At 50.3% G+C, this 24,162-nt stretch overlaps 1 protein-coding gene across 1 annotated transcript in view; it reads right to left on the bottom strand.

Annotated features, from left to right (window-relative positions):
* Positions 1 to 1,664: 1,664 nt before the first annotated feature.
* Positions 1,665 to 24,162, bottom strand: part of LOC140404131 (caspase recruitment domain-containing protein 11-like) — a 92,232-nt gene continuing 69,734 nt past the window's right edge. Inside the window, exons 14-19 of the mRNA XM_072492549.1 lie at positions 17,953 to 18,025; positions 17,336 to 17,447; positions 14,426 to 14,581; positions 5,148 to 5,263; positions 3,886 to 4,001; positions 1,665 to 3,288 (exon numbers count right to left, since the gene is read on the bottom strand). Coding sequence (XP_072348650.1) covers positions 3,030 to 3,288; positions 3,886 to 4,001; positions 5,148 to 5,263; positions 14,426 to 14,581; positions 17,336 to 17,447; positions 17,953 to 18,025 — 832 coding nt within the window. The 3' untranslated portion in view covers positions 1,665 to 3,029. The remainder of the gene's footprint in view (positions 3,289 to 3,885; positions 4,002 to 5,147; positions 5,264 to 14,425; positions 14,582 to 17,335; positions 17,448 to 17,952; positions 18,026 to 24,162) is intronic.

Here is a 24,162-nt window from a genome sequence, read left to right as displayed (position 1 = left end):
CCGATAGTCTCATAACCATGAAACTATCTTTCAGTTCCAGATTTTACAAATTGAATTAAAAAATTCTACCAGCTACTGCACTGGGACTTGAATTCACGTCCCCAGCTCATTAATCTAGTGAGCTACTCCATCGGATATTTCCATTACCTCACCGGCTCCCCCTAATGGGGGGAGTACTGTACTGGCCAGTGACAGATGAATATGCTCCACTTGCCTGAATGAGTGCAGCTCAAACAACACTCAAGAAGTTCAACACTTTAAGATTGATTGGTACCTCATACCCCACTTTCAGAATACAATTCCCAAACAGCTCGTAGTAGCAGCAGTGCGTGCCATGGACAAGATGCATGGCAGCAACTCGTCAAGTCTCCTTCGACTGCACCCTCCAAACCCACAACCTCTATCACATAGAATTGACAGTGAGGGAGTCCATTCGGCCCATTGGGTTTGCACCAGCCCTTGAAAAGAGGGCTTAAGGCCACACCTCCACCCGATCCCCCTTTCCCAGTAACCCCACCTAACCTTTTGGCCACTATGGGGCAATTTAGCATGACCAATCCACCTAACCTCACATCTTTGTACTGTGGGAGGAAACCGGAGCACCCGGAGGAAACCCACGCAGACGCGGGGAGAAAATGCAAACTGCACACAGTCACCCCAGGCCGAAATTGAACCCGGGTCCTTGGAGCTGTGAGGCGCCAGTGCTAACCACTGTGCCACCGTGCCGCCACCATTACCTGGAGGGTCCAAGCCACCCACCCACCGTCCTGACTTGGAAATATATCAGCCGCTCCTTCACTGTCGCCGGGTCAAAATGGTGGCTTTCCCTGCCCATCAGCACAGTGGATGTACGGACACTGCAGGGACTCCAGTTCTTCAAGAAGGCGGCTCACCACCATCTTTATCAAGGGCAATTAGGGATGGGCAATAAATGCTGGCCTAACCAGCGACGCCCACAACCCATGAACGAATAAAGATAGTACACTAAAATAAAGAATCAGGAAAAAGAAGTATGAAGCGAATACTCTGAATAAAATATGCACAATTCGCAAAATTTTAGTGTAAACATTTAGATTTTGCTCTTGATGTCACAGCTTATATTACAATACAAGGTTCAATTTGTTGGGGTCTTGGATGATTTATGAACCCACAAAATGAATTCTACCTGTGAGATTTCAGTAGTCTTATAATCATTGAAGTCTACTTTTTATTTGATAGTCCATATCCCGTGCATGCATCCTGATACCTGATCGGGGATGTGGTGGGTTGTAGTGTTATTGTCGTTGGACCCCAGGGTGATGCTCTGGGCACCCGGATTCGAATCCCACCAAGGCCGGTGGTGAAACTTCAAAATCTGGAATTGAAGGATTGACGGTGAAACCGTTGATGTTGGTCGTCGTAAGAACCCGCCTGGTTCACGGATGTCCTTCAGGGAGGAAATCAGCCGTCCTCACCCGGTCTGGCCTACATGTGATTTCCCCCCCCCCCCAGACCCACAGAACCTGTGACAGGTTCAAGGTCAATTAGGGATGGCCTCAAAGAGAAAATGCCCAGTGTGGTCCTGATCTGATCCTTGGTTTATGGCTGGTGCAGTTGCTCCCACTTGGGCCAATGATTGGGGCAATCAATCAGCTTTCAGCTCCCCCCCCCCCCCCCCGCCCCGCCAAAGCTGGGCTAAATACGCAGACGAACCGTTGGTCAGGGATTATTATCCAATTTTCTCTGTGGGGGGCCAATAGATGCGGATGGGATCAGGCTCCGCTGTGATGCCTACTGCAGCTGAATAGCCTACTGCAGCTGAATAGCTGGCTGACTATCCAGACTCGCCGATGAAGAACGGCCAAGTATATTACCAAAGGGCTTTGGGACTGAAACCTCTTAATAATGGAAGGGGAGACCGTTTTCCCCAAGCAAGACAAAGCGAGCGGTACCCCTGGGTGTGGCAGGCACAGCAGCATTGTTACTGCCAGTTTGACTGAACATTTCCTGGGCACAGTATACTCCGGGGTAACAGTGGCCCAATCAGTCCAAAGTTATAGAAGCACATTTGTAGCTCATTACCTCGATGATAAATAGATACAAGTCCATTAACACTGTCAGTACATACAAAATAGGATAAATATTCTAATGAACAACATACAGAAACAAAAATAATGTCCATCTACAATACATTAAAAATTCTTCCACCTATAAAACCTTGCTTCCTGTTGCCACGTTTCACGGTTCTCCCATCATCTTCCGTTATAAATTCCGCACTTACAGTAGAAACGACCTATGTAAACATGTCACGCTGTAATGACAATCTTTCGCCAGTGGCAGCACTGTGGCACCATAGCTTTTGAACCTCCTCAATCTGTTCTGTAGGAAAATCCCTACCCTCCATACTAGTGCTATCATTCCTGAAATTTCAAATTCAAATTCAAATCTAAATCTAAATTCAAGATTTTATAATATTAAAGTGAGCACCATATGTGTGATTGTCGGCTGGGGATTGAATTATTGGTGCACCTTGGTCCAACTAACCCTCCGCTCTTGCCCCACTTCAAGGAACTACATCCCGTTTTGACTCCTCCTGTGACAGATCGATTAGCGTTTTAGGAAAAAAATACTGCAGTATAAAATTCACATCAACTTTTTAAGTGAAGTTTGAGTTTGCGCTCTGTAACCCAATGAGTCAGTTACTCTCGGCAATGGTTACATGTCGGGTTCAGCGTGGGTCTGAGCTCTCTCCGACCCTAATACAAAGTCAGCCTGGCAATAGAATTCGCCAGTGTCGGGGAGGGGAGGGGAGATTAAAGGGGATTTTCCGAGCTTTCCCATTGCAACGGCCAGCTGCAGGTCAGGTCTCCCTCTACACTTCCCGAAGAAATCTACTTCCTTGGGACTTGGGGTTATTGGGTGTAAAAGGCATCGATGTGTCCTTTCGACGGGCCGAATGGCCTCCTCCAGTTCCTAACTCACTGCACAATTCTCAACCCACTTCCCCAAATTCCAAATTAGGTGGATCCTATTCCCCATTAGAGGCAGCTTCAAATGTTCGGCTGGCTGTGCAAGTCAGCCGGAGAACGTTCCGAGTCCAGCGATAACTTGTCCTGCTCGACCCAGACAATCTTCCTCTGCTCCTGGACGATGCTATCCTTCACCACCCGGAGCAACTCCTCGATGTTGCCCCAGGTGTTGGCCTCCACAGTGGCGGAGAGACACGGTACGGACTCGAGGTGTTTCTGCTCGATGCGATGCACCTTCAGGAACTCAGCGTCGCTGCTACAGGATTTGGGAGCCAGTTTCCTGGAGGAAAGACAAGAGGTTAATGTTCCTTCCACTCCTCAGGCCAGCCGGGTGCCTTTCAACGTGATACATTCTAATGTGTCTGGGTGGCGGGGGTTGATTGAGTGAAGGCCACCAGGGTGAGAGCAGAAAAGATCTCGGATATAGAGGCAGCACAGCGGCACAGTGGTTAGCACTGCTGCCTCACAGCGCCAGGGTCCCAGGTTCGATTCCCAGCCTGGGTCACTGTCTGTGCGGAGTCTGCACATTCTCCCCGTATGTGCGTGGGTTTCCTCCGGGTGCTCCGGTTTCCTCCCACAGTCCAAAGACGTGCAGGTTAGGTGGATTAGCTGTGCTAAATTGCCCTTAGTGACCAAAAAGGTCAGGAGGGGTTATTGGGTTATGGGGGGGATAGAGTGGAAGTGAGGGCTTAAGTGGATCGGTGCAGACTCGATGGGCCAAATGGCCTCCTTCTGCACTGTATGTCCTATGTACTATGGGCTAGCGGCAGACAGGGGATTGCGATTACCAAGCCTGCCACCAGGGGGTGTGAAGACCCTCCATTTGCCTAACTGATCCCATCTGTCCCCCTCCTTCCCTTCCAACCTCCGCCCCTACCTCAATTTCTTAATGTTTTTCGTGGTCACTTTGATGTGAATGATAATGGCGTAGATCTTCTCAGCGATTAAATCCTTGACAGAGTGCACTCCAATGGGCAGCAAGCCATGCTTGTCCTGAGAAAGAAAAATGACACACGTCAATAAAATTCAGAGATGCAAGAGAACCCATTTGGGGAGGAGTGGAGTACCTGCTGTACCAGTACTGTGCTCTGATACAATTAAGTGTTTCACGCAACTGGTATTGCCGACAAAAAGAGAAATACTGTCAAAGTTTTTTCTCTTGCACTCATCAAGACAGATTCACAAGGTACCAGTTCTAAAGGGAGCAACAATTTGTACTGCATGACGGGAATGAGTGCTGATGGGTTGGCAAAGGACCCTGACCTGTGCAGGCAGAAGGAGCATGTCCACGCATTGTCAACTAAACAAAAGCCTGGGGGAACAGCCATTCCCTGGTACACTCCCCATGGCAATGCCTTTGCCAATCGGAGTTGACCTGCCAGTTGAATTTAAACAAATGCTTGGCAGTTAACTGTTCCCTGGTGCATTCTCCATGGCAACATCTCTGAGTCCACTAGCCAACCAATCAGCACTCTTTTCTTGCATGCAGTACAAACTATTACATTTGGTGTCCACTTTATGGCCATTAAGGGCTTTTCCCCACCAAGTCTCAATTTCCAGGTTGGCGGTAAGGTGGGAAATTGACAATAAAACTTTTCCCCCTCCCCCGAGACCGGAATCCATGCCCACAGTCAACGGACCTTTCGATGGTCAATCAGATTTTCGGTCCCGCCTGCAACAATGATTCCTGTAGTGGACGGGACTGGAAAATGTACCGCCACTGATGGCAATTGAACACGTTTTGCGTTCGAGAGGAGTGTGACCCCTCTGGGGCTGGCAAAGCTAACTCCAATTATTCAAGGACGCAGGGGTCGGAATTCTACGGCCGTTGGGATTCTCCGTTCCCGCCGGCAGCGCACGCCTGCTTGCGGGTTTCCCGGCGGCTTGGGGGGGGGGGGCTTCAACGGGAATCCCATCGACAATCCGTGGGAGCAGAGAATCCTGCCGCCAGCAAACAGCGCACCGCCAGGAAACACACGGCTGGGGGAACGGAAATCCAGTCCGGAATCCTGGAATCAATGTGGAGTTTGGAACCGTGCACCAGAGCCTTTCCCCACCGCATTTCGCCCTTCACAAGGACCTATTCCGCTTGCCCCCGCCCCCCCCATGCACATCCCCAATGTTAAATAAAAGCTGTACCTTGGCTACAACGTCTTTGATCGTTTTGAGTGTGATGCACTCGTACTTGTCCTGATTCCTGATTTTTTGCAAAGAGAATCGAGTCTTCGTCCTCAGCTGCTCATCGGTGACGATTTCTGGAAAAGAAACACAGTCATCATTCCTGTTATGGGCGACGGAGGGACAAAAAAAAAGGACCCATCGCATCCGTCCACTCTCTCCGAAGGTGTGCGGAATCACATACCTCCCCTTCAGTCATGTCTCATTCGATAGCACTCACTCTCCTCCTGAGTCGGAGTATACAAACAGGAGGAGGCCATTCAGGTGAAAGGTGCTACACAAATGCAAGTATCTCCCATGTTATAGTGCACAACAACAGCTTATATTTTTAAAAATAAATTTAGAGTACCCAATTCTATTTTTTCCAATTAAGGGGCAATTTAGCGTGACCAATCCACCTAACCAGCACATCTTTGGGTTGTGGGGGTGAGACCCACGCAGACACGGGGAGAATGTGCAAACTCCACACGGACAGTGACCCGGGGCCGGGATTCAAACTCGGGACCTCAGCGCCGTAGTCCCAGTGCTAACCACTGCACCACCATGCTGCCCACAACTTATATTTCTATAGCACCTTGAACATTATAGAATGTCCCAAGGCAGGGGTGGCTCATCATTGGCTACCAGAGGAATCTTCGGGTCCCGACAAAGTCAATGGTCCATTCCGCCGTGGGTGTAGGGGGAGGCGGCTGTCCGCCTGTTAAGATCCAAGATTTAGAGAACCCCAAAGTGTATCATGGAGTTCACCTGACCCTTAACTTTGAATTTATTGTAGTTATGGGGAGCACACGGGCCTGGCTTTCAGGTGTTCTTCACCACAGAGTTACAGTACTTTTAAATTAGAACAATGTTTATTCATGAAACCAGTTAACACTTTATAAACCCACAGTAAACATCTCAACAACTATCAACACCAATAAATCCCCAAAGAATACAGTTTTCTATAGATAACCCTTAATAAATTCCCAAACAACATCCAGATGACAAAAGACCCTTTTAACACAGGGATCAGGTTTAAATTCTCTAATGAGAGCAGTTATCCCTTTGACATCACCCAAATGTACACTCTTTAGCTTGTAGAGCGATCCATGCACATCTGCTGGCTTTCACTACAGCTCCTCTCTCTGAAAACAAAACTAAAAACTCACTCTGTAGCAGCCTGCTCAAAAACAAAAGTAAAGCAGACAGGCAGCCCAGCTCCACCCACACTCTGACATCACTGACAAACACCCATTTCTTAAAGACCCATTTCTTAAAGGTACTCTTCACATGACACGCCTTTGGCGGGACCGGAAGGTCCCACCGGAGGGAAGGGCTGGAAAATCCCGGCCCGAATTGTTAGTGTTGAAATGGTGCTTAAACAGACTGCCAGCCGTAAGTTGATATTCAAGAGCAGCCGTCCCTTTTGGGGAGGTGTTGGGGCTTAATTTTCAAGTGTTTTATAAAAGGCGCCCACACAGGGGGTTTTGGAGGGGGAATGGGAAAGTCTGTGTGCCTGCAGGTTTGCTCATCAATCTGTCCGAAGGCACTGGCTGGTGAGCAAGTCATCCTTTCCTCAACGTACTGAGTAGCGACTGTAACACAAGCCACATAAGGAGATATTCGTCAAGGGGGCCAGATGCTTGATCAAGGAAGTATGGAGTGTCTAATAGGAGGAAAGCAAAGCAGGGAGCTGGAGACAAGTGGGATAGGAATTGAGGGGAGATGGATATAGGACAGATGTCAGAGGTAGGTTCTTTACTCAGAGAGTAGGAAGGGCGTGGAATGCCCTGCCTGCAACAGTAGTGGACTCGCCAACATTAAGGGCATTTAAATGGTCATTGGATAAACATATGGATGATAAGGGAATAGTGTAGATGGGCTTTAGAGTGGTTTCACAGGTCGGCGCAACATCGAGGGCCGAAGGGCCTGTACTGCGCCGTAATGTTCTATGTCCTAACAATGTCAAAAAAACCTCGGAGAAGATGCTGTAGAGATTTTTCACAATGGGATCAGAGATGGGGGGCTTGCGTTAGTATGGGGAGACTGAAGAAGAGGCGATCGTTCTCCAATCACAATCAAGAATCTTAAACCTAAATAAAGCCAATTGCATCAGCATGAGAGAGGAGATGGCTGACGTTGTTTGGGTGGATGGACTAAAATATATAGTAAATAAATAGTGAGAAACAATTTGTCATAACCCCCATGGGGAAACTATCGTTGAACGCCCCAAGGGACCCTGGGTGTGCTTCCCAGGTAGGGGGCGGAGCCCAACCACTGGGGGCTCGTTATGAGCTAACATAAAAGCAGTTCCAAAACAGGGCCTAGTGTGTGAAAGCAAATTACTGCGGATGCTGGAATCTGAAACGAAAGAGAAAAATGCTGGAAACTCTTAGCAGGTCTGGCAGCATGGGAACCTGAATTGTAGCTGCAGTGTACAGGAGGTTGAGAGTAGTGAGGTCATGAGTAAGGTTTCAAGGTCGCAGGAGTGTACCGGCAGGCAGGAAGGTGGTTTGAAGTGTGTCCACTTCAACGCCAGGAGCATCCAGAATCAGGTGGGTGAACTTGCAGCATGGGTTGGTACCTGGGACTTCGATGTTGTGGCCATTTCGGAGACATGGATCGAGCAGGGACAGGAATGGTTGTTGCAGGTTCCGAGGTTTAGATGTTTCAGTAAGCTCAGAGAAGGTGGTAAAAGAGGGGGAGGGGTGGCATTGTTAGTCAAGGACTGTATTACGGTGGCTGAAAGGACGTTTGATGAGGACTCGTCTACTGAGGTAGTATGGGCTGAGGTTAGAAACAGGAAAGGAGAGGTCACCCTGTTAGGGGTTTTCTATAGGCCTCCGAAAAGTTCCAGAGATGTAGAGGAAAGGATTGCAAAGATGATTCTGGATAGGTGTGAAAGTAACAGGGTAGTTGTTATGGGGGACTTTAACTTTCCAAATATTGACTGGCAACGCTATAGTTAGAGTACTTTAGATGGGTCAGTTTTTGTCCAATGTGTGCAGGAGGGCTCCTGACACAGTATGCAGATAGGCCAACAAGAGGTGAGGCGACATTGGATTTGGTACTGAGTAATGAACCAGGACAGGTGTTAGATTTGGAGGTAGGTGAGCACTTTGGTGATAGTGACCATAATTCGGTTACGTTTACTTTAGCGATGGAAAGGGATAGGTATATACCGGAGGGCAAGAGTTATAGTTGGGGGAAAGGCAATTATGATGTGATTAGGCAAGACTTTGGATGCATAGGATGGGGAAGGAAATTGCAGGGGATGGGTACAATTGAAATGTGGAGCTTGTTCAAGGAACAGCTACTGCGTGTCCTTGATAAGTATGCACCTGTCAGGCAGGGAGGAAGCGGTTGAGCGAGGGAACCGTGGTTTACTAAAGTAGTTGAATCACTTGTCAAGAGGAAGAAGGAGGCTTATGTAAAGATGAGATGTGAAAGTTCTGTTAGGGCACTCGAGAGTTACAAGTTAGCTAGGAAGGACCTAAAGAGAGAGCTAAGAAGAGCCAGGAGGGGACATGAGAAGTCTTTGGCAGGTAGGATCAAGGAAAACCCTAAAGCTTTCTATAGATATGTCCAGAATAAAAGGATGACTAGCGTGAGGGTTAGGGCCAGTCAATGACAGTAGTGGGAAGTTGTGCGTGGAGTCCGAGGAGATAGGAGAGGCGCTAAATGAATATTTTTTGTCAGTATTCACACAGGAAAAAGACAACGTTGTCGAGGAGAATGCTGAGATACAGGCTACTAGACTAGGCGGGATTGAGGTTCATAAGGAGGATGTGTTAGCAATTCTGGAAAGTGTGAAAATAGATAAGTCCCCTGGGCCGGATGGGATTTATCCTAGGATTCTCTGGGAAACTAGGGAGGAGATTGCAGAGCCTTTGGCTTTGATCTTTATGTCACCATTGTCTACAGGAATAGTGCCAGAAGATTGGAGGATAGCAAATGTTGTCCCCTTGTTCAAGAAGGGGAGTAGAGACAACCCCGGTAACTATAGACCAGTGAGCCTTACTTCTGTTGTGGGCAAAGTCTTGGAAAGGATTATAAGAGATAGGATTTATAATCATCGAGAAAGGAATAATTTGATTAGGGATAGTCAACACGGTTTTGTGAAGGTTAGGTCGTGCCTCACAAACCTTATTGAGTTCTTTGAGAAGGTAACCAAACAGGCAGACAAGGGTAAAGCAGTTGATGTGGTGTATATGGATTTCAGTAAAGCGTTTATAAGGTTCTCCACTGTAGGCTATTGCAGAAAATACAGAAGCATGGGATTCAGGGTGATTTTGCAGTTTGGATCAGAAATTGGCTAGCTGTAAGAAGACAGACGGTGGTGGTTGATGGGAAATGTTCAGACTGGAGTCCAGTTACTAGTGGTGTACCACAAGGATCTGTTTTGGGGCCACTGCTGTTTGTCATTTTTATAAATGACCTGGAGGAGGGCGTAGAAGGATGGTTGAGTAAATTTGCGGATGACACTAAAGTCGGTGGAGTTGTGGACAGTGCGGAAGGATGTTGCAGGTTACAGAGGGACATAGATAAGCTGCAGAGCTGGGCTGAGAGGTGGCAAATGGAGTTTAATGCAGAAAAGTGTGAGGTGATTCATTTTGGAAGGAGTAACAGGAATACATACTGGGCTCATGGTATGATTCTTGGTAGTGTGGATGAGCAGAGAGATCTCGGTGACCATGTACATAGATCCCTGAAAGTTGCCACCCAGGTTGATAGGGTTGTTAAGAAGGCGTACGGGGTGTTAGCTTTTATTGGTAGAGGGATTAAATTTCGGAGCCATGAGGTCATGTTGCAGCTGTACAAAACTCTGGTGCGGCCGCATTTGGAGTATTGCGTCCAATTCTGATCACTGCATTATAGGAAGGATGTGGAAGCATTGGAAAGGGTGCAGAGGAGATTTACCAGAATGTTGCTGGTATGGAGGGAAGATCTTATGAGGAAAGGCTGAGGGGCTTAAGGCTGTTTTCGTTAGAGAGAAGGTTAAGAGGTGACTAAATTGAGGCATACAAGATGATCAGAGGATTGGATAGGGTGGTGATGTTGAGAACGAGGGGACGTAGCTTTAAATTGAGGGCAGATAGATATAGGACAGATGTCAGAGAAGAAGGTTAAGAGGTGACTTAATTGAGGTATACAAGATGATCAGAGGATTGGATAGGGTGGACAGTGAGAGCCTTCTTCCTCGGATGGTGATGTCTAGCATGAGGGGACATAGCTTTAAATTGAGGGGAGATAGATATAGGACAGATGTCAGAGGTAAGTTCTTTACTCAGAGAGTAGTAAGGGTGTGGAATGCCCTGCCTGCAACAGTAGTGGACTCGCCAACATTAAGGGCATTTAAATGGTCATTGGATGGACATATGGACGAGAAGGGAATAGTGTAGATGGGCTTTAGAGTGGTTTCACAGGTCGGCACAACATCGAGGGCCGATGGGCCTGTACTGCGGTGTAATGTTCTATGTTCATCTGTAGGGAGAGAAAACGTTTTGAGTCCGATGACTCTTTGTCAAAGCTGAGGGAACCTAGTGTGGTTGGTCCTCCCAGTTGGGATTGTACTGGGAGCGATATGCTGGGTTTTGCAAACTATTGTAAATCGTGCAAATAAATCCATGTGCATTTACCACCAGCCTTCTCAAAACACTCAACAAAAATACATCCATCAAAATACTAAATGAGAAACATTCACCAGTGGCGTATTAATGAGGTTGAGGGTGATATTAAATTAAAAGAGATGTTGCAAGGAATGTTAGTGAGTCTGAGGGTTGAGAGAGTTTTGGAAACACCAAAAAGGTGATGTAAAGTAAAGAATTAGAGGGTAAACCAGCCAGGACTCCAACAAAGGATTGGAAGAGGTTTTACAAATATATAGGAAGGAAGAGAGTAGCTGAAATAAACAGTGGTCTCCGAGAAACAGAGGCGGCAGAAATTATTGTGGGGAACTAGGGTGGCACAGTGATTCACAGCAGCAGGAACCCCGGGTTCGATTCCGGCCTTAGGTGACTGACTGTGTGGGGTTTGCACGTTCTCCCCGTGTCTGCGTGGGTTTCCTCCGGGTGCTCCGGTTTAACAAACACAGAACAAATATAGAACATACAGTGCAGAACGAGGCCATTCAGCCCATCAAGTCTGCACCGACCCATTTAAGCCCTCACTTCCACCCTATCCCCGTAACCCAATAACCCCTCCTAACCTTTTTTGGTCACTAAGGGCAATTTATCATGGCCAATCTTCCTCCCTCAGTCTGAAGATATGCGGTTTAGGTGGATCGGCCATGATAAAATTGGCCCTTCGTGTCCAAGGTTTAGGTGGGGTTAAGGGGATGGGTCAGGGGAGTGGGGATGCTGTTTAAGAGGTCGGGGCAGACACAATGGGCAGAATGGCCTCCTTCTGAACTGTCGGGATTCTGTAAAATGGCAGACGTTGAAGAAATATTTTGTACCTGTATTCCTGATCGGAGACACAAGCTACAAACCACAAATAGAGGGTAAGCTTGGTGCTAAGAGCAGTGAAGGAATGAAGGCCATTAACACCAGCAGAGAAAAAGCACTGGGCAAACTCGAGCAATTACAAAAGCAAACGGCACATTGGCCTTAACTGCAAATGGAGCGGAGTACAAGAATAAGGAAGACTTGACACAATTGTACGAGGTTTGGCGAGACCAGAAGTGGAATAGTGCTCGCAATTCTGGTATTCATCTTTAAGGAAGGAAATACTTGCATTGGAGGTGATCCAGCGCTTGCTAACTGGATTGGTCTGGGGAATCAAAGGGTTGTGCTATTTCAGAGAGGCTGAGGAAATCGGGTCTGTGTTTTCTGGAGTTGAGAAGAATGAAGATCGCGCTGAAACATTTAAGGTCATGAAGGGGCAGGGTGGCCACAGGCATTCTTTTCATTAGAAAATGAAATGAAATGAAAATCGCTTATTGTCACAAGTAGGCTTCAAATGAAGTTACCGTGAAAAGCCCCTAGTCGCCACATTCCGGCGCCTGTTCAGGGAGGCTGGTACGGGAATTGAACCGTGCTGCTGGCCTGCCTTGGTCGGCTTTAAAAGCCAGCGATTTAGCCCTGTGCTAAACAACCCCAGACAGCTGGGGTCTTTGGAACAAGGGGATACGGTGTCAGGATAAGGGGTCGATCGTTTCAGACAATAAATTTCCTCCCTCAAAGGGTTTGTGAATCTTTGGAATTCCCTACCCCAGAGCATTGTGGATGATCCATCGTTGAATATATTTAAGGACCAGGATAGACAGTGTGGTATTACATATATGCCAGTAAAGCAAGGGTTAATAAAATGTACACAGAAAGCCACTAGAGGGAGCTAGTGTCAGAAGTATATAAAGGTTGATACAGTGCCTTATGGGACAGAAGGTTGCAGTAGGTGGTAAGATCAGGAGCTGGATGGCTGGAAGATAGTGAGGGCAAGAGAGTAGTTTATGTTAGCGAGTTAGATGTAGATGAGTATAGTTTATGTGTGATCCATCAACTGTTTGTTTCTTAGGGATAAGTGTCGAATCCAGTAAGTAGTGTTTAATAAAATAGTTTTGTTGGTTTACAAGATGCGTTGTTCTCTGATCAACACTACACATCAAAGCCATCCTGATAGAGCATGGCAGAGAACACAGACAGATTTTTGGTCTCTCGGGGAATTGAGGAACAGGGGGAACGGATGGGGAAATGGATTGAAGCCCAAGATCATAGGGTGGTGGCACATTGGTTAGCTCTGCTGACTTACAACTCCAGGGACCCAGGTACAATTCCAGCCTTGGGCCACTGTCTGTGTGGAGTCTGCACGTTCTCCCCGTGTCTGAGTGGGTTTCCTCCGGGTGCTCCGGTTTCCTCCCAGAGTCCAAAGATGTGCCGATTAGGTGGATTGGCCGTGCTATATTGCCCCTTAGTGCCCAAAAGGTTAGGCGGGGTTACTGGGTTACGGGGATAGGGTGGAGGCGTGGGTTTAAGTAAGGTGCTCTTTGCAAGGGCCGGTGCAGACTTGATGGGCCGAATGGCCTCCTTCTGCACTGTAAATTCTATGATTCTATCACCCATGACCGTATTGAATGGCGAAGCAGGCTGGATGGGCCGAATGGTCATCTGCTGCATCTATTTCTTACATTCTTCTGTTCCGCAGAGAAGGGTTAAGGGGAAGTTTTGTCAAAGTGTTCAAGATTAGGAGGGTACATGGGAGCAGCCACTTCCACTGGGAGGAGTGTCGGTAACCAGAGGGAACCACACTAAAATAGTTGGCAAAATTCAGGAGGCAATGAAGACATTATAGAACATAGAAAAATACAGCACAGATCTGGCCCTTCGGCCCACGATGTTGTGCCGAACTTTTGTCCTAGATTAAGAACAAATTAATCTACACCCCATCATTCTAACGTAATCCATGTACCTATCCAATAGCCGCTTGAAGGTCCCTAATGTTTCCCGACTCAACTACTTCCACAGGCAGTGCATTCCATGTCCCCACTACTCTCTGGGTAAAGAACCTACCTCTGACATCCCCCTATATCTTCCACCATTCACCTTAAATTTATGTCCCCTTGTAATGGTCTGTTCCACTTAGGGAAAAAGTCTCTGACTGTCTATCTATTCCCCTGATCATCTTATAAACCTCTATCAAGTTGCCCCTCATCCTTCTCCATTCTAATGAGAAAAGGCCTAGCACCCTCAACCTTTCCTCGTAAGACCTAATTTCCATTCCAGGCAACATCCTGGCAAATTTCCTTTGCACCTTTTCCAAAGCTTCCACATCCTTCCTAAAATGAGGCGACTAGAACTGCACACAGTTCTCCAAATGTGGCCTTACCAAGGTTTTGTACAGCTGCATCATCACCTCAAGGCTCTTAAATTTCAATCCCTCTGCAGATGAACACTAGCACACCATAGGCCTTCTTCACAGCTCTATCCATTTGAGTGGCAACTTTCAAAGATCTATGAACATAGACCCCAAGATCTCTCTGCTCCTCCACATTGCCAAGAACCCTACCGTTAACCCTGTATTGCGCATTCATATTTGTCCTTCCAAAAGGACATGGTTTTTGCAATGACTGGTTATGGTCTGGATGCAGTGAAAGACAGATTCAGTCATAACTTTCGAAAGGGGATTGGATATATAGTTGAGAAGGCGGGGTTGGCAGGGCTATGGGGGAAAGGGGAGGGGGAAGTAAAGAGGCAGGCCAGGCAGAATGGGCCAAATGGCCTCCGACGGCGCCATGTCAGTCTACGTGGAGAGGGTGTACCTACCTGGCTGCACGATGTTGAACTCCGATGCGGACGGTGACTGGAGCAGGCGGTGCATCAGGGCTCTGGCTAACAAGGTCGGCATGATGATCACCGGCCGCTTTTGCTGAACCGTGATTGGCTGAACAAGGCTGTAGGGCAAGATCTTTTCGTCCTTATCTGCAACTCAAGCACACGTCGCCGTTTTAATCGAATATTTGCTTTCATCGAAACATAGAGAATAGGAGCGGGGATGGGCCAATCGACCCTTCGAGCCTGCTCCTCCAATCAACATGATCATGGCTGGTCCTCTATCTGAAAACCATACTCCAGCGCTCCCGTCCCATGCCCCTCCCTTGACACCATTAGAGTCTGGAAATCTATCTATTTTCTTCTTCAATATATTCAGTGACTTGGCCTTCACAGCCTCCTGTGGTAGAGAATTCTACAGGTTCGCCACCCTCAGGGTGAAGATATCTCACCTCATCTCAGTCCTAAATGGCTTTTGTCGGCCACAAACGAGTCGGTAAGAAGAAAACTTTTGTTTTATTGCAAAGCAGTTGTATTTGCAATCCTTGTTCTGTCAATTCCCCACCTGGCCCACTTTGTACAGATTGTAATTATGAATGTCCTCGGGCTCCCCCGCCCCCTTAGCGGGGGAGCGCATATTCGGTGAGACTCACGAGGAGACTGATTACTCCAACCCCGTAGGTCTTGTGTGGGTTATAACGACCCTGTATCCTGAGACTGTGACCCCCCCTTGTTCTAGACCCTGCCCCTAGCTAGAGGAAACTACATTCCTGCATCCAGTCTGTGCAGCTCTGTCAGAATTTTAAATGTTTCAATGAGCTCCGCCTCTCATTCTTCTAAGCTCCAGTGAATACAGGCCCAATCTCTCCTCATACGTCAATGCTGTCATCCCAGGAATCAGTCTGGTGACCTTCTCTGCACTCCCTCTGTGGCAAGTATATCCTTGTAGATAAGGACACCAACACTGCACCCATTTCTCCAGGTGTGGTCTCATAGATCATAGAATTTACAGTGCAGAAGGAAGCCATTCACCCCATCGAGTCTGCACCGACCCTTGGAAAGAGCACCCTACTTAAGCCCACGTCTGCACCCTATCCCTGTAACCCCACCTAACCTTTTTGGACACTAAGGGCAATTTAACGTGGCCAATCCACCTAACGTGCACATCTTTGGACTGTGGGAGGAAACCGGAGCACCCGGAGGAAACCCACGGGGAGAACGTGCAGACTCCGCACAGACAGTGACCCAAGCCAAGAATCGAACCTGGGACCCTGGAGCTGTGAAGCACGGGTTCAATTCCCGTACCAGCCTCCCCGAACAGGCGCCGGAATGTGGCGACGAGGGGCTTTTCACAGTAACTTCATTGAAGCCTACTTGTGACAAGCGATTATTATGAGTGGCTGGTTTAGCACACTGGGCTAAATAGCTGGCTTGTCACGCAGAACAAGGCAGCAGCGCGGGTTCAATTCCCGTTCCGGCCTTCCCACACAGTCGCTGGAATGTGGCGATGAGGAGCTTTTCACAGTAACTTCATTGAAACCTACTTGTGACAATAAGCGATTATTATTATTAAGCCACTGTGCTACCGTGCTGCCCCAAGTACAGTTGCAGTAAGACATCCTTGCTCTTGTACTCGAATCCTCTTGCGATGAAGGCCAGCATACCAATTGCCTTCCTAACTACTTGCTACACCTGCATTCCCGCTCTCGAAAATATTTTGCGGGAGTGCCATGGCGGGACGGGGCGCAATTTTAAACTTCCCAGCCACCAAGAGCAGACGGCTCGCCCGTTTTACACCCTGTCCAATTTTACTTTCCAATTGCGGCCTGGTTCCACAAACACTCGCCCACCTGACTTGAGCGATTTCCCCGCTGCGCGTCCATGAATCGGGTGTCAGCAACTCAGAAGGCAGTCTCAAGAAAGATTAGAGGTGAGATGAGGAAAGATTTCTTTCTTTTTTTCCACGCAGAGGGTTGCGAGAGCCTGGAGCCCACTGCCTGAAAGGGTAGTTGTCATGTGGGTCGGAGAATACTGGCGGTGGAACATCACGTGATCTGTAGTCACGGCACCAGAGTATTTTGCGCGAGCTTCCCGTTCTCCATCTTGGATTGCAGGAGCATCATCTCCTCTCATCCCGTTTGTAAGAAATCCAAGTGCGGGGCACCTAGATACTTTTTCTCTCTGACGCACTCCGCGTACATGATAGCAGTCAAGGCAGAAGCCTCCATGTCATTTGGGTGTGCATCTCGAGTGCCGTAACCCGCAGGGGCTGGGGACCACATGCTGGAAACAGGACTTTGTTTCTCATTGGGCGCCGACACGAGGGCCAAAATGACCTCTTCCTGTGCCATGAACCTGCCCTGACTTCCTTTAAATTTAGAGTATCCAATTCATTTTTTCCAATTAAGGGGCAATTTAGCGTGGCCAATCCACCTACCCTGCACATCTTTGGGTTGCGGGGGCGAAACCCGCGCAGACACGGGGAGAATGTGCAAACTCCACACGGACAGTGACCCAGAGCCGGGATCGAACCCGGGACCTCGGCGCCGCGAGGCAGCAGGGCCAACCCACTGCGCCACCGCGCTGCCCTATCCTTTTTCATTCACTCATGGGATCTGCGCTTCGCTGGCTGGCCCAGCATTTATTTCCCAAGCCAGGTTGCCCTTGAACTGAGCGGCTTGCTAGGCCCCTGTCGCGGGTTCCCCGGCGACGAAGGGCGCGAACAACGGAAAACCCCCCATCAACAGCGGGGGGGAATGGAAGATCCCGCCACCAGCCAATGGTGGGCCGCCTCCGGAGCCACGCCACTGGGGGATGGGGGGGGCGGGGAGGGGAGGGAGAAGACATGGAAAATCCCACCCTTGGTCTCGATATAGAAGAAGTATCCAGTAAACAGGAACTCACCTTCATGCCAGCTTTTGAGGGAAGGGCTACTGGCATTGGGTACACGCGTCGGGAGACTGGCGGGCACAATCCTCACTTGGTCCGGACATAACTTCTTCATTTTAACATCATTCTTCATAAAACACAAAGAGGTACGAGTCAGAATAGCGAGAAGAGATTAACTTGTCATTGGTATGCCGAAACAGAGTAAAAGAAAAAAGGGAAAATCAGAATGCCGGAATGAAGAGCTGACTTTTCCCACTGGGCTATAATTCGGAAATAAGGCAACCCAGTCTTCAACACAGCTGATGAATGACTTGAAGTGGAAATCGGATGGGCTTTAGAGGGAAATAGGTTTCCAGGGATACGAGGATAGGGTGGAGGGAATGGTTTCCTCCACGGAGCTTTGGCATGGAACAAAATGGCCTCCTCCTATCTTCCAACGAATCCATGACTAATCAATAATTTGATGGGGCTTTATTTTTACTTTGTTGAGAGTTAGCATCGCCTCTCCACTGGCCGGATTAACGCTCGATCACATGACCATATACGTACGCAACATGGGAATTCTTGGGCGGTGAGAGCCCTGAGCTCGAGGCATGGCGCCACAACAATGCCGAGATTCACTGTCCCTTTACCTTCTTCGCCCTCTCATTCTTCCAGAAGTTTCCTGTCAGCGCGTAGATTTTAACCAGGAGAAGTTGGTAAGCTCTGAAAAAGAGAGGCGGAGAGAGAGAGAGAGAGAGAGAGAGAGATAAATGCCATTAGAAGCTGTCCATTTCACCTCACTGTCAGCTGATCAGACTGCAGAATCACAGACTAATACCGCACGATAGAGGCCCGTCAGCCCATCAAGTCTGCACCAATGCTCGAAAAACACCTGACCTCCCTCCCTAATCCCATTGGCCAGCACTTGGCCCCTTGCCTTGAATGTTAAGACGTGCCAAGTGCTCATCCAGGTAAGTTTTAAAGGATGTGAGGCAACCTGCCTCTACCACCCTCCCAGGCAGGGCATTCCAGGCCGTCACCAGGCTCTGGAGAAAATAATTTTTCCTCAAATCCCCCCTAATCCTCCTACCCCTGTGGTAAACCACTGTGTTCTGATATTAGAGGTGGCACGGTAGAACCTGCACGAGAGGTTCACCTGTGGCCCCTGCCTGCTCGCTCCACCCAGGAGGCCGGGTTATAAATATGAGTGGCCTCCAGCTCGCAGCCATTTCGCCGGCTGCTGTGGGAGGCCACACATCTGATACTAATAAAGCCTCAGTTTGGATTCAACCTTCGTCTCCAGCCAAATTGATCGTGCCTCAATTTATTAGTATCTGATTCAGAAGATGGACCTCCGGATTAAACCAGATCGCCTGCAGCTGGATCCACACGCAAGCGACGCCAGAAAGGACTTTCAGCACTGGCTAGCTTGTTTTGAAGCGTGTATCAACGCGGCGCCGACCCCTGTTCCAGAGGCTCAGAAGATTCAAATCTTGTACTCCAGACTCAACTCTAAAGTCTTCCCGCTGATCCAGGATGCGCCCAATTACGCTGATGCCATGACTCGACTCAAAGAAAATAATGAACAGAAGACGAACATGCTCTTCGCCAGACACGCGCTCGCAACGCGTACTCAACTACCTGGTGAGTCAATCGAGGACTTCTGGAGGGCCCTGATCCCACTAGTTCGGGACTGTGACTGCCAGGATGTTACAGCTAAGGAGCACTCAGATCTCCTTATGCAGGACGCTTTTGTAACTGGGATTGGTTCTGATGTTATCAGGCAGCGGCTCCTAGAAGGGGCCACGCGCGACCTCGCAGAGACTAAAACACTAGCGCTCTCCATGACGGTCGCCCTGCGCAATGTCCAGTCCTACGCCCCCAACCGCGCGGCCCACTCCTCCTATGCTTCACGGGCCCCACAGGCAGCCACCCCAGCGGGGGCGCTACCCACCCAATACGCCTGCGCTACGTGCCAGCCAGTGATCTCCTGGGGGCCCCGATGCTATTTTTGCGGCCAGCAAAAACGCCAACGCTGCCCGGCCCACGCTGCCCTTTGTAAGGCCTGCGGGAAGAAGGGCCACTTCGGTGCGGTGTGCCAGGCCCGCTCAGCGGCCGCGGTCGCTCCCACTCCCCCCGGACACGGACAATGGGCGCCCCCATCCTCCTCTCCTCCCCAGGCCATGTGCAACAAATGGGTGCCGCCATCTTCTCCCCCGCACAACACGTACGTTTCATGGGCGCCACCATCTTGCTCCAACCCCACAACGTGTGTTCCATGGGTGCCGCCATTTTGTAATCCCCAGGACCTCCGGGTGCTGCCATCTTGTCCACCCCGCAGCACATGGATACCAACAGCGTTTCAGGACCCCAACTCAACGGCCACCTCACTACCCGACGATCAACCACGGCTCGCCCCCATGGCAATCGACCAGGCCCGACCACATATGCTGCCCAACGCATCCACCAGCGTGAAAGTCAACGGCCATGTGACCTCCTGCCTACTGGACTCCGGGAGCACCAAGAGCTTTGTATACCCGATTAAGGTAGGGCGCTGCTCCCTTAAGGTACACCCTATCAATCAAAGTATCTCCCTGGCCTCCGGATCCCATCGCGTAGCGATCCGGGGGTACTCCACGGTCACGCTCACAGTCCAAGGCGTAGAGTTCCACGGCTTTTGCCTCTACGCCCTCCCTAACCTCTGCGCTGCACTTATCCTCGGCCTGGACTTCCAGTGCAACCTCCAGAGCCTGACCCTTAAAATCGGCAGACCCTTACCACCCCTCACTGTGTGCGGCCTCGGGACCCTAAAGGTCGTTCCTCCTTCCCTCTTTGCCAATCTAACTCCAGATTGCAAACCCGTCGCCACCAGGAGCAGATGGTACAGCACCCAGGATAAGGCCTTCATCAGGTCCGAGGTCCAGCAGTTGCTTCGGGAGGGAGTCATCGAGGCCAGCAACAGCCCCTGGAGAGCTCAAGTGGTAGTGGTTAAGTCTGGGGAGAAAAATCGAATGGTCATGGACTACAGCCAGACCATCAACAGGCACACGCAGCTCGATGCGTACCCCCTCCCACGCATATCTGACATGGTTAACCAGATTGCACAGTACCGGGTCTTCTCAACGGTGGACCTGAAATCCGCTTACCATCAGCTCCCCATCCGTAAATCGGACCGGCCATACACCGCCTTCGAGGCAGACGGCCGGCTATATCACTTACTTAGAGTCCCCTTTGGTGACACCAATGGGGTTTCGGTCTTCCAAAGGGAGATGGACCGAATGGTCGACCGGTACGGCTTGCGGGCCACGTTTCCGTACCTAGACAACGTGACCATCTGCGGCCATGATCAGCAGGACCACAACGCCAACCTCGCTAAATTTCTCCGCACCGCCACTCTCCTAAACCTCACTTACAACAAGGAGAAGTGTGTGTTCCGTACAAACCGCTTAGCCATCCTCGGCTACGTGGTCCAGAACGGAGTTCAGGGGCCCGATCCCGACCGCATGCGCCCCCTCATGGAGCTTTCCCTCCTCCACTGCCCCAAGGCCCTTAAACGCTGCTTGGGGTTCTTCTCATATTACGCACAGTGGGTCCCAAACTATGCGGACAAGGCCCACCCACTCATACAATCCACTCATTTCCCCCTGACGGCCGAGGCCCAACAGGCTTTCACCCAGATCGGAGCCGATATTGCCAAAGCTGGAATGCACGCTGTAGATGAAACACTTCCTTTCCAAGTAGAAAGCGACGCATCGGACGTCGCCCTTGCCGCCACCCTCAACCAGGCAGGCAGGCCCATGGCATTCTTTTCCCGCACCCTCCATGCCTCCGAAATTCGGCACTCATCCGTCGAAAAAGAGGCCCAGGCTATCATTAAGGCTGTGCGACATTGGAGGCATTACCTGGCTGGCAGGAGATTCACTCTCCTCACTGACCAACGGTCAGTAGCCTTCATGTTCAACAACACACAGCGGGGCAAGATCAAAAATGATAAAATCTTGCGGTGGAGATTCGAGCTCTCCACCTATAATTACGAGATTAAGTATTGCCCTGGCAAACTCAACGAGCCCCCAGACGTCCTATCCCGAGGTACATGTGCCAGCGCACAGGTAGACCGACTCCGGAACCTGCACAACAGCCTTTGTCACCCAGGGGTCACTCGGTTGTACCACTTCATTAAGGCACGAAATTTGCCCTACTCCGTCGAGGAAGTAAGGATGATCACCAAGGACTGCCAGGTCTGCGCCGAGTGCAAGCCGCACTTCTACCAGCCGGACCGCGCGCACCTGGTGAAGGCCTCCCACCCCTTTGAACGCCTCAGCGTGGATTTCAAAGGCCCCCTCCCCTCCTCCGATCGACACACGTATTTCCTCAGTGTGATTGATGAATACTCCCGTTTTCCCTTCGCCATCCCATGCCCCGACATGACGTCTGCCACCGTCATTAAAGCCCTTAATTCTATCTTCACTCTGTTAGGCTTCCCCGCCTACATCCACAGTGACAGGGGATCCTCATTCATGAGTGATGAACTACGTCAGTTCCTGCTCAGCAGGGGTATCGCCTCCAGCAGAACGACGAGCTACAACCCCCGGGGAAACGGACAGGTAGAAAGGGAGAATGGGACGGTTTGGAGGGCCGTCCAGCTGGCCCTGCGGTCCAGAAATCACCCGGTCTCCCGCTGGCAAGAGGTCCTCCCTGATGCACTACATTCCATTCGCTCATTACTCTGCACTGCTACTAACAGTACACAGCATGAACGTCTTTTTGCCTTCCCCAGGAAGTCCACATCCGGGGTATCACTCCCAACTTGGCTCACAGCTCCGGGAACCGTGCTTCTCCGTAAACATGTGCAGCTCCACAAGGCGGACCCGTTGGTGGAAAGGGTGCACCTGCTCCACGCAAACCCACAGTACGCATACGTGGCGTTCCCCGACGGCCGCCAGGATACCGTCTCCCTAGGGACCTGGCACCAGCAGGTTCCACCCCCACACCACCCCCGTCGCCCCCGGCGCCACCCTCCCCTCCCCCGCCGCCCCCGTCACCCGTCCTAGGACCGTCCGTCCTCCCTCTGCCCACCCACGTTGATGAAGAGGATTTTGTCACGCTCCCGGAGTCAACTTCGACCACGACTGCACCAGCATCCCCGTCACCACTTCGTTGATCTTAAAGGACCATCAAGGCGCCGGACCGGCTGAACCTCTGACTGGCCCACCGGTTGACCAGAGACATTTTTTTTTACTGGTCTGTAAATATTAAAAATTGCTAATTGTATATAGTTATCCACCATCCCCACCGGACTCAATTTTAACAGGGGGTGAATGTGGTAAACCACTGTGTTCTGATATTAGAGGTTGTATGGTAGAACCTGCACTACAGGTTCACCTGTGGCCCCTGCATGCTAGCTCCGCCCAGGAGGCGGGGTATAAATATGCATGGCCTCCAGCTCGCAGCCATTTCGCCAGCTGCTGTGGGAGGCCACACATCTGATACTAATAAAGCCTCAGTTTGGATTCAACCTTCGTCTCCAGTCAAATTGATCGTGCCTCAGCCCCTCACCTTGAACTTGTGTCCCCTCGTAACTGACCCTTCAACTCAGGGGAACAGCTGCTCCCTCTCCACCCTGTCCATGCCCCTCATAATTTTGTTCACCTCGATCAGGTCGCCCCTCACTCTGCTCCAGCGAAAACAACCCAAGCCTATCCAACCTCTCTTCATAACTTAAACGTTCCATCCCAGACAACATCCTGGTGAATCTCCTCTGCACCCTCTCCAGTGCAGTCACATCCTTCCTATAACGTGGTGACCAGAACTGCACACAGTGTTCCAGCTGTGGCCTCAACAAAGTTCTGTTCAACTCCAACATGACCTCCCTGCTTTTGGAATCTATGCCTCGATTGGTAACGGCAAGTGTCCCATGTGCCTTTTTCACCACCCTGTAAACCTGCCCTTCTGCCTTCAGAGATCTATGGACAAGGATCCCAATGCCTCTTGAAATCATTACGATGTGAACAATTGGAATTCAGCCTCAAAGCAGCTAAATCTAAGTGTACCTCATTCATGGCCGGGATTTTCCGGTACTGCTGGAAGTGAATGGAGTTTCGGCCGCAACGTCAAATTTCCCGTTCTTGTTCGCAACGTATCCCGTCACGGACAAAACCGGAGAATCCCGCCCTTAGGGCGGTATGTTCCGGGGCCTATAAGAGCGGCAAAGGAAATGGGTGGGGTGGCCTCAATAGGCCAGAGCCTGATGACAGTTGAGACACAGGGCGGGATTCAGTGACTTTGTCTCGCTCGAGCGAGAACGCGGCGAGGCTGGTGAATAGCGGGAGAGGCTAAAAACGAGAAACCCGCCGGACACCAAACCATTTTGGGGGGGGGGGGGGGGGGCTGTGGTCATGTGTGCGGCCCAGTGTAGGTCGTCGACCTTCTTGTGGAACTGGAGGCTAGTCCTCCTCGTCATCTGCCCGTGCTGACGGCCACTGCCTCTTCATCCCAGGTGGCACTGACTGCCCTGTGGCTCACTCTCCGGGACCCTCAGGGGAACAGGACATCCCTCCTGACCTCCACCACATCTAGGGAGCCTCCCCAGGTCCCCGTCTCCAAATCTTGGGGCCGGTCATCTCGGCACCATGGCTGCGGGCTGAGTTGGGCTGGCTGTGCAAGAGCTGGTTAAGTGTGGCTTGACCATGTTCACGGGGGGGGAGGGGGAGGGGGGGTGCGAGGCTGGCGAGCGCAGTCCCAGCGAATCGGCTGGCGAGCCTTCATTTGTGTCGTGAGGCCGGTGGGGCCTTGTTAAGTGGACCAATCAAAGCTGCATTCCATTGCCGGTCTCGCTGCGTCCGAGCGCTGGGAAGCTCACG

This window comes from Scyliorhinus torazame, chromosome 29 (genome assembly GCF_047496885.1).
Source record: "Scyliorhinus torazame isolate Kashiwa2021f chromosome 29, sScyTor2.1, whole genome shotgun sequence".
Classification (NCBI taxonomy): domain Eukaryota; kingdom Metazoa; phylum Chordata; class Chondrichthyes; order Carcharhiniformes; family Scyliorhinidae; genus Scyliorhinus; species Scyliorhinus torazame.
Note: the sequence above shows the minus strand (reverse complement) of the source record. Positions and strands in the feature narration are given on the sequence as shown.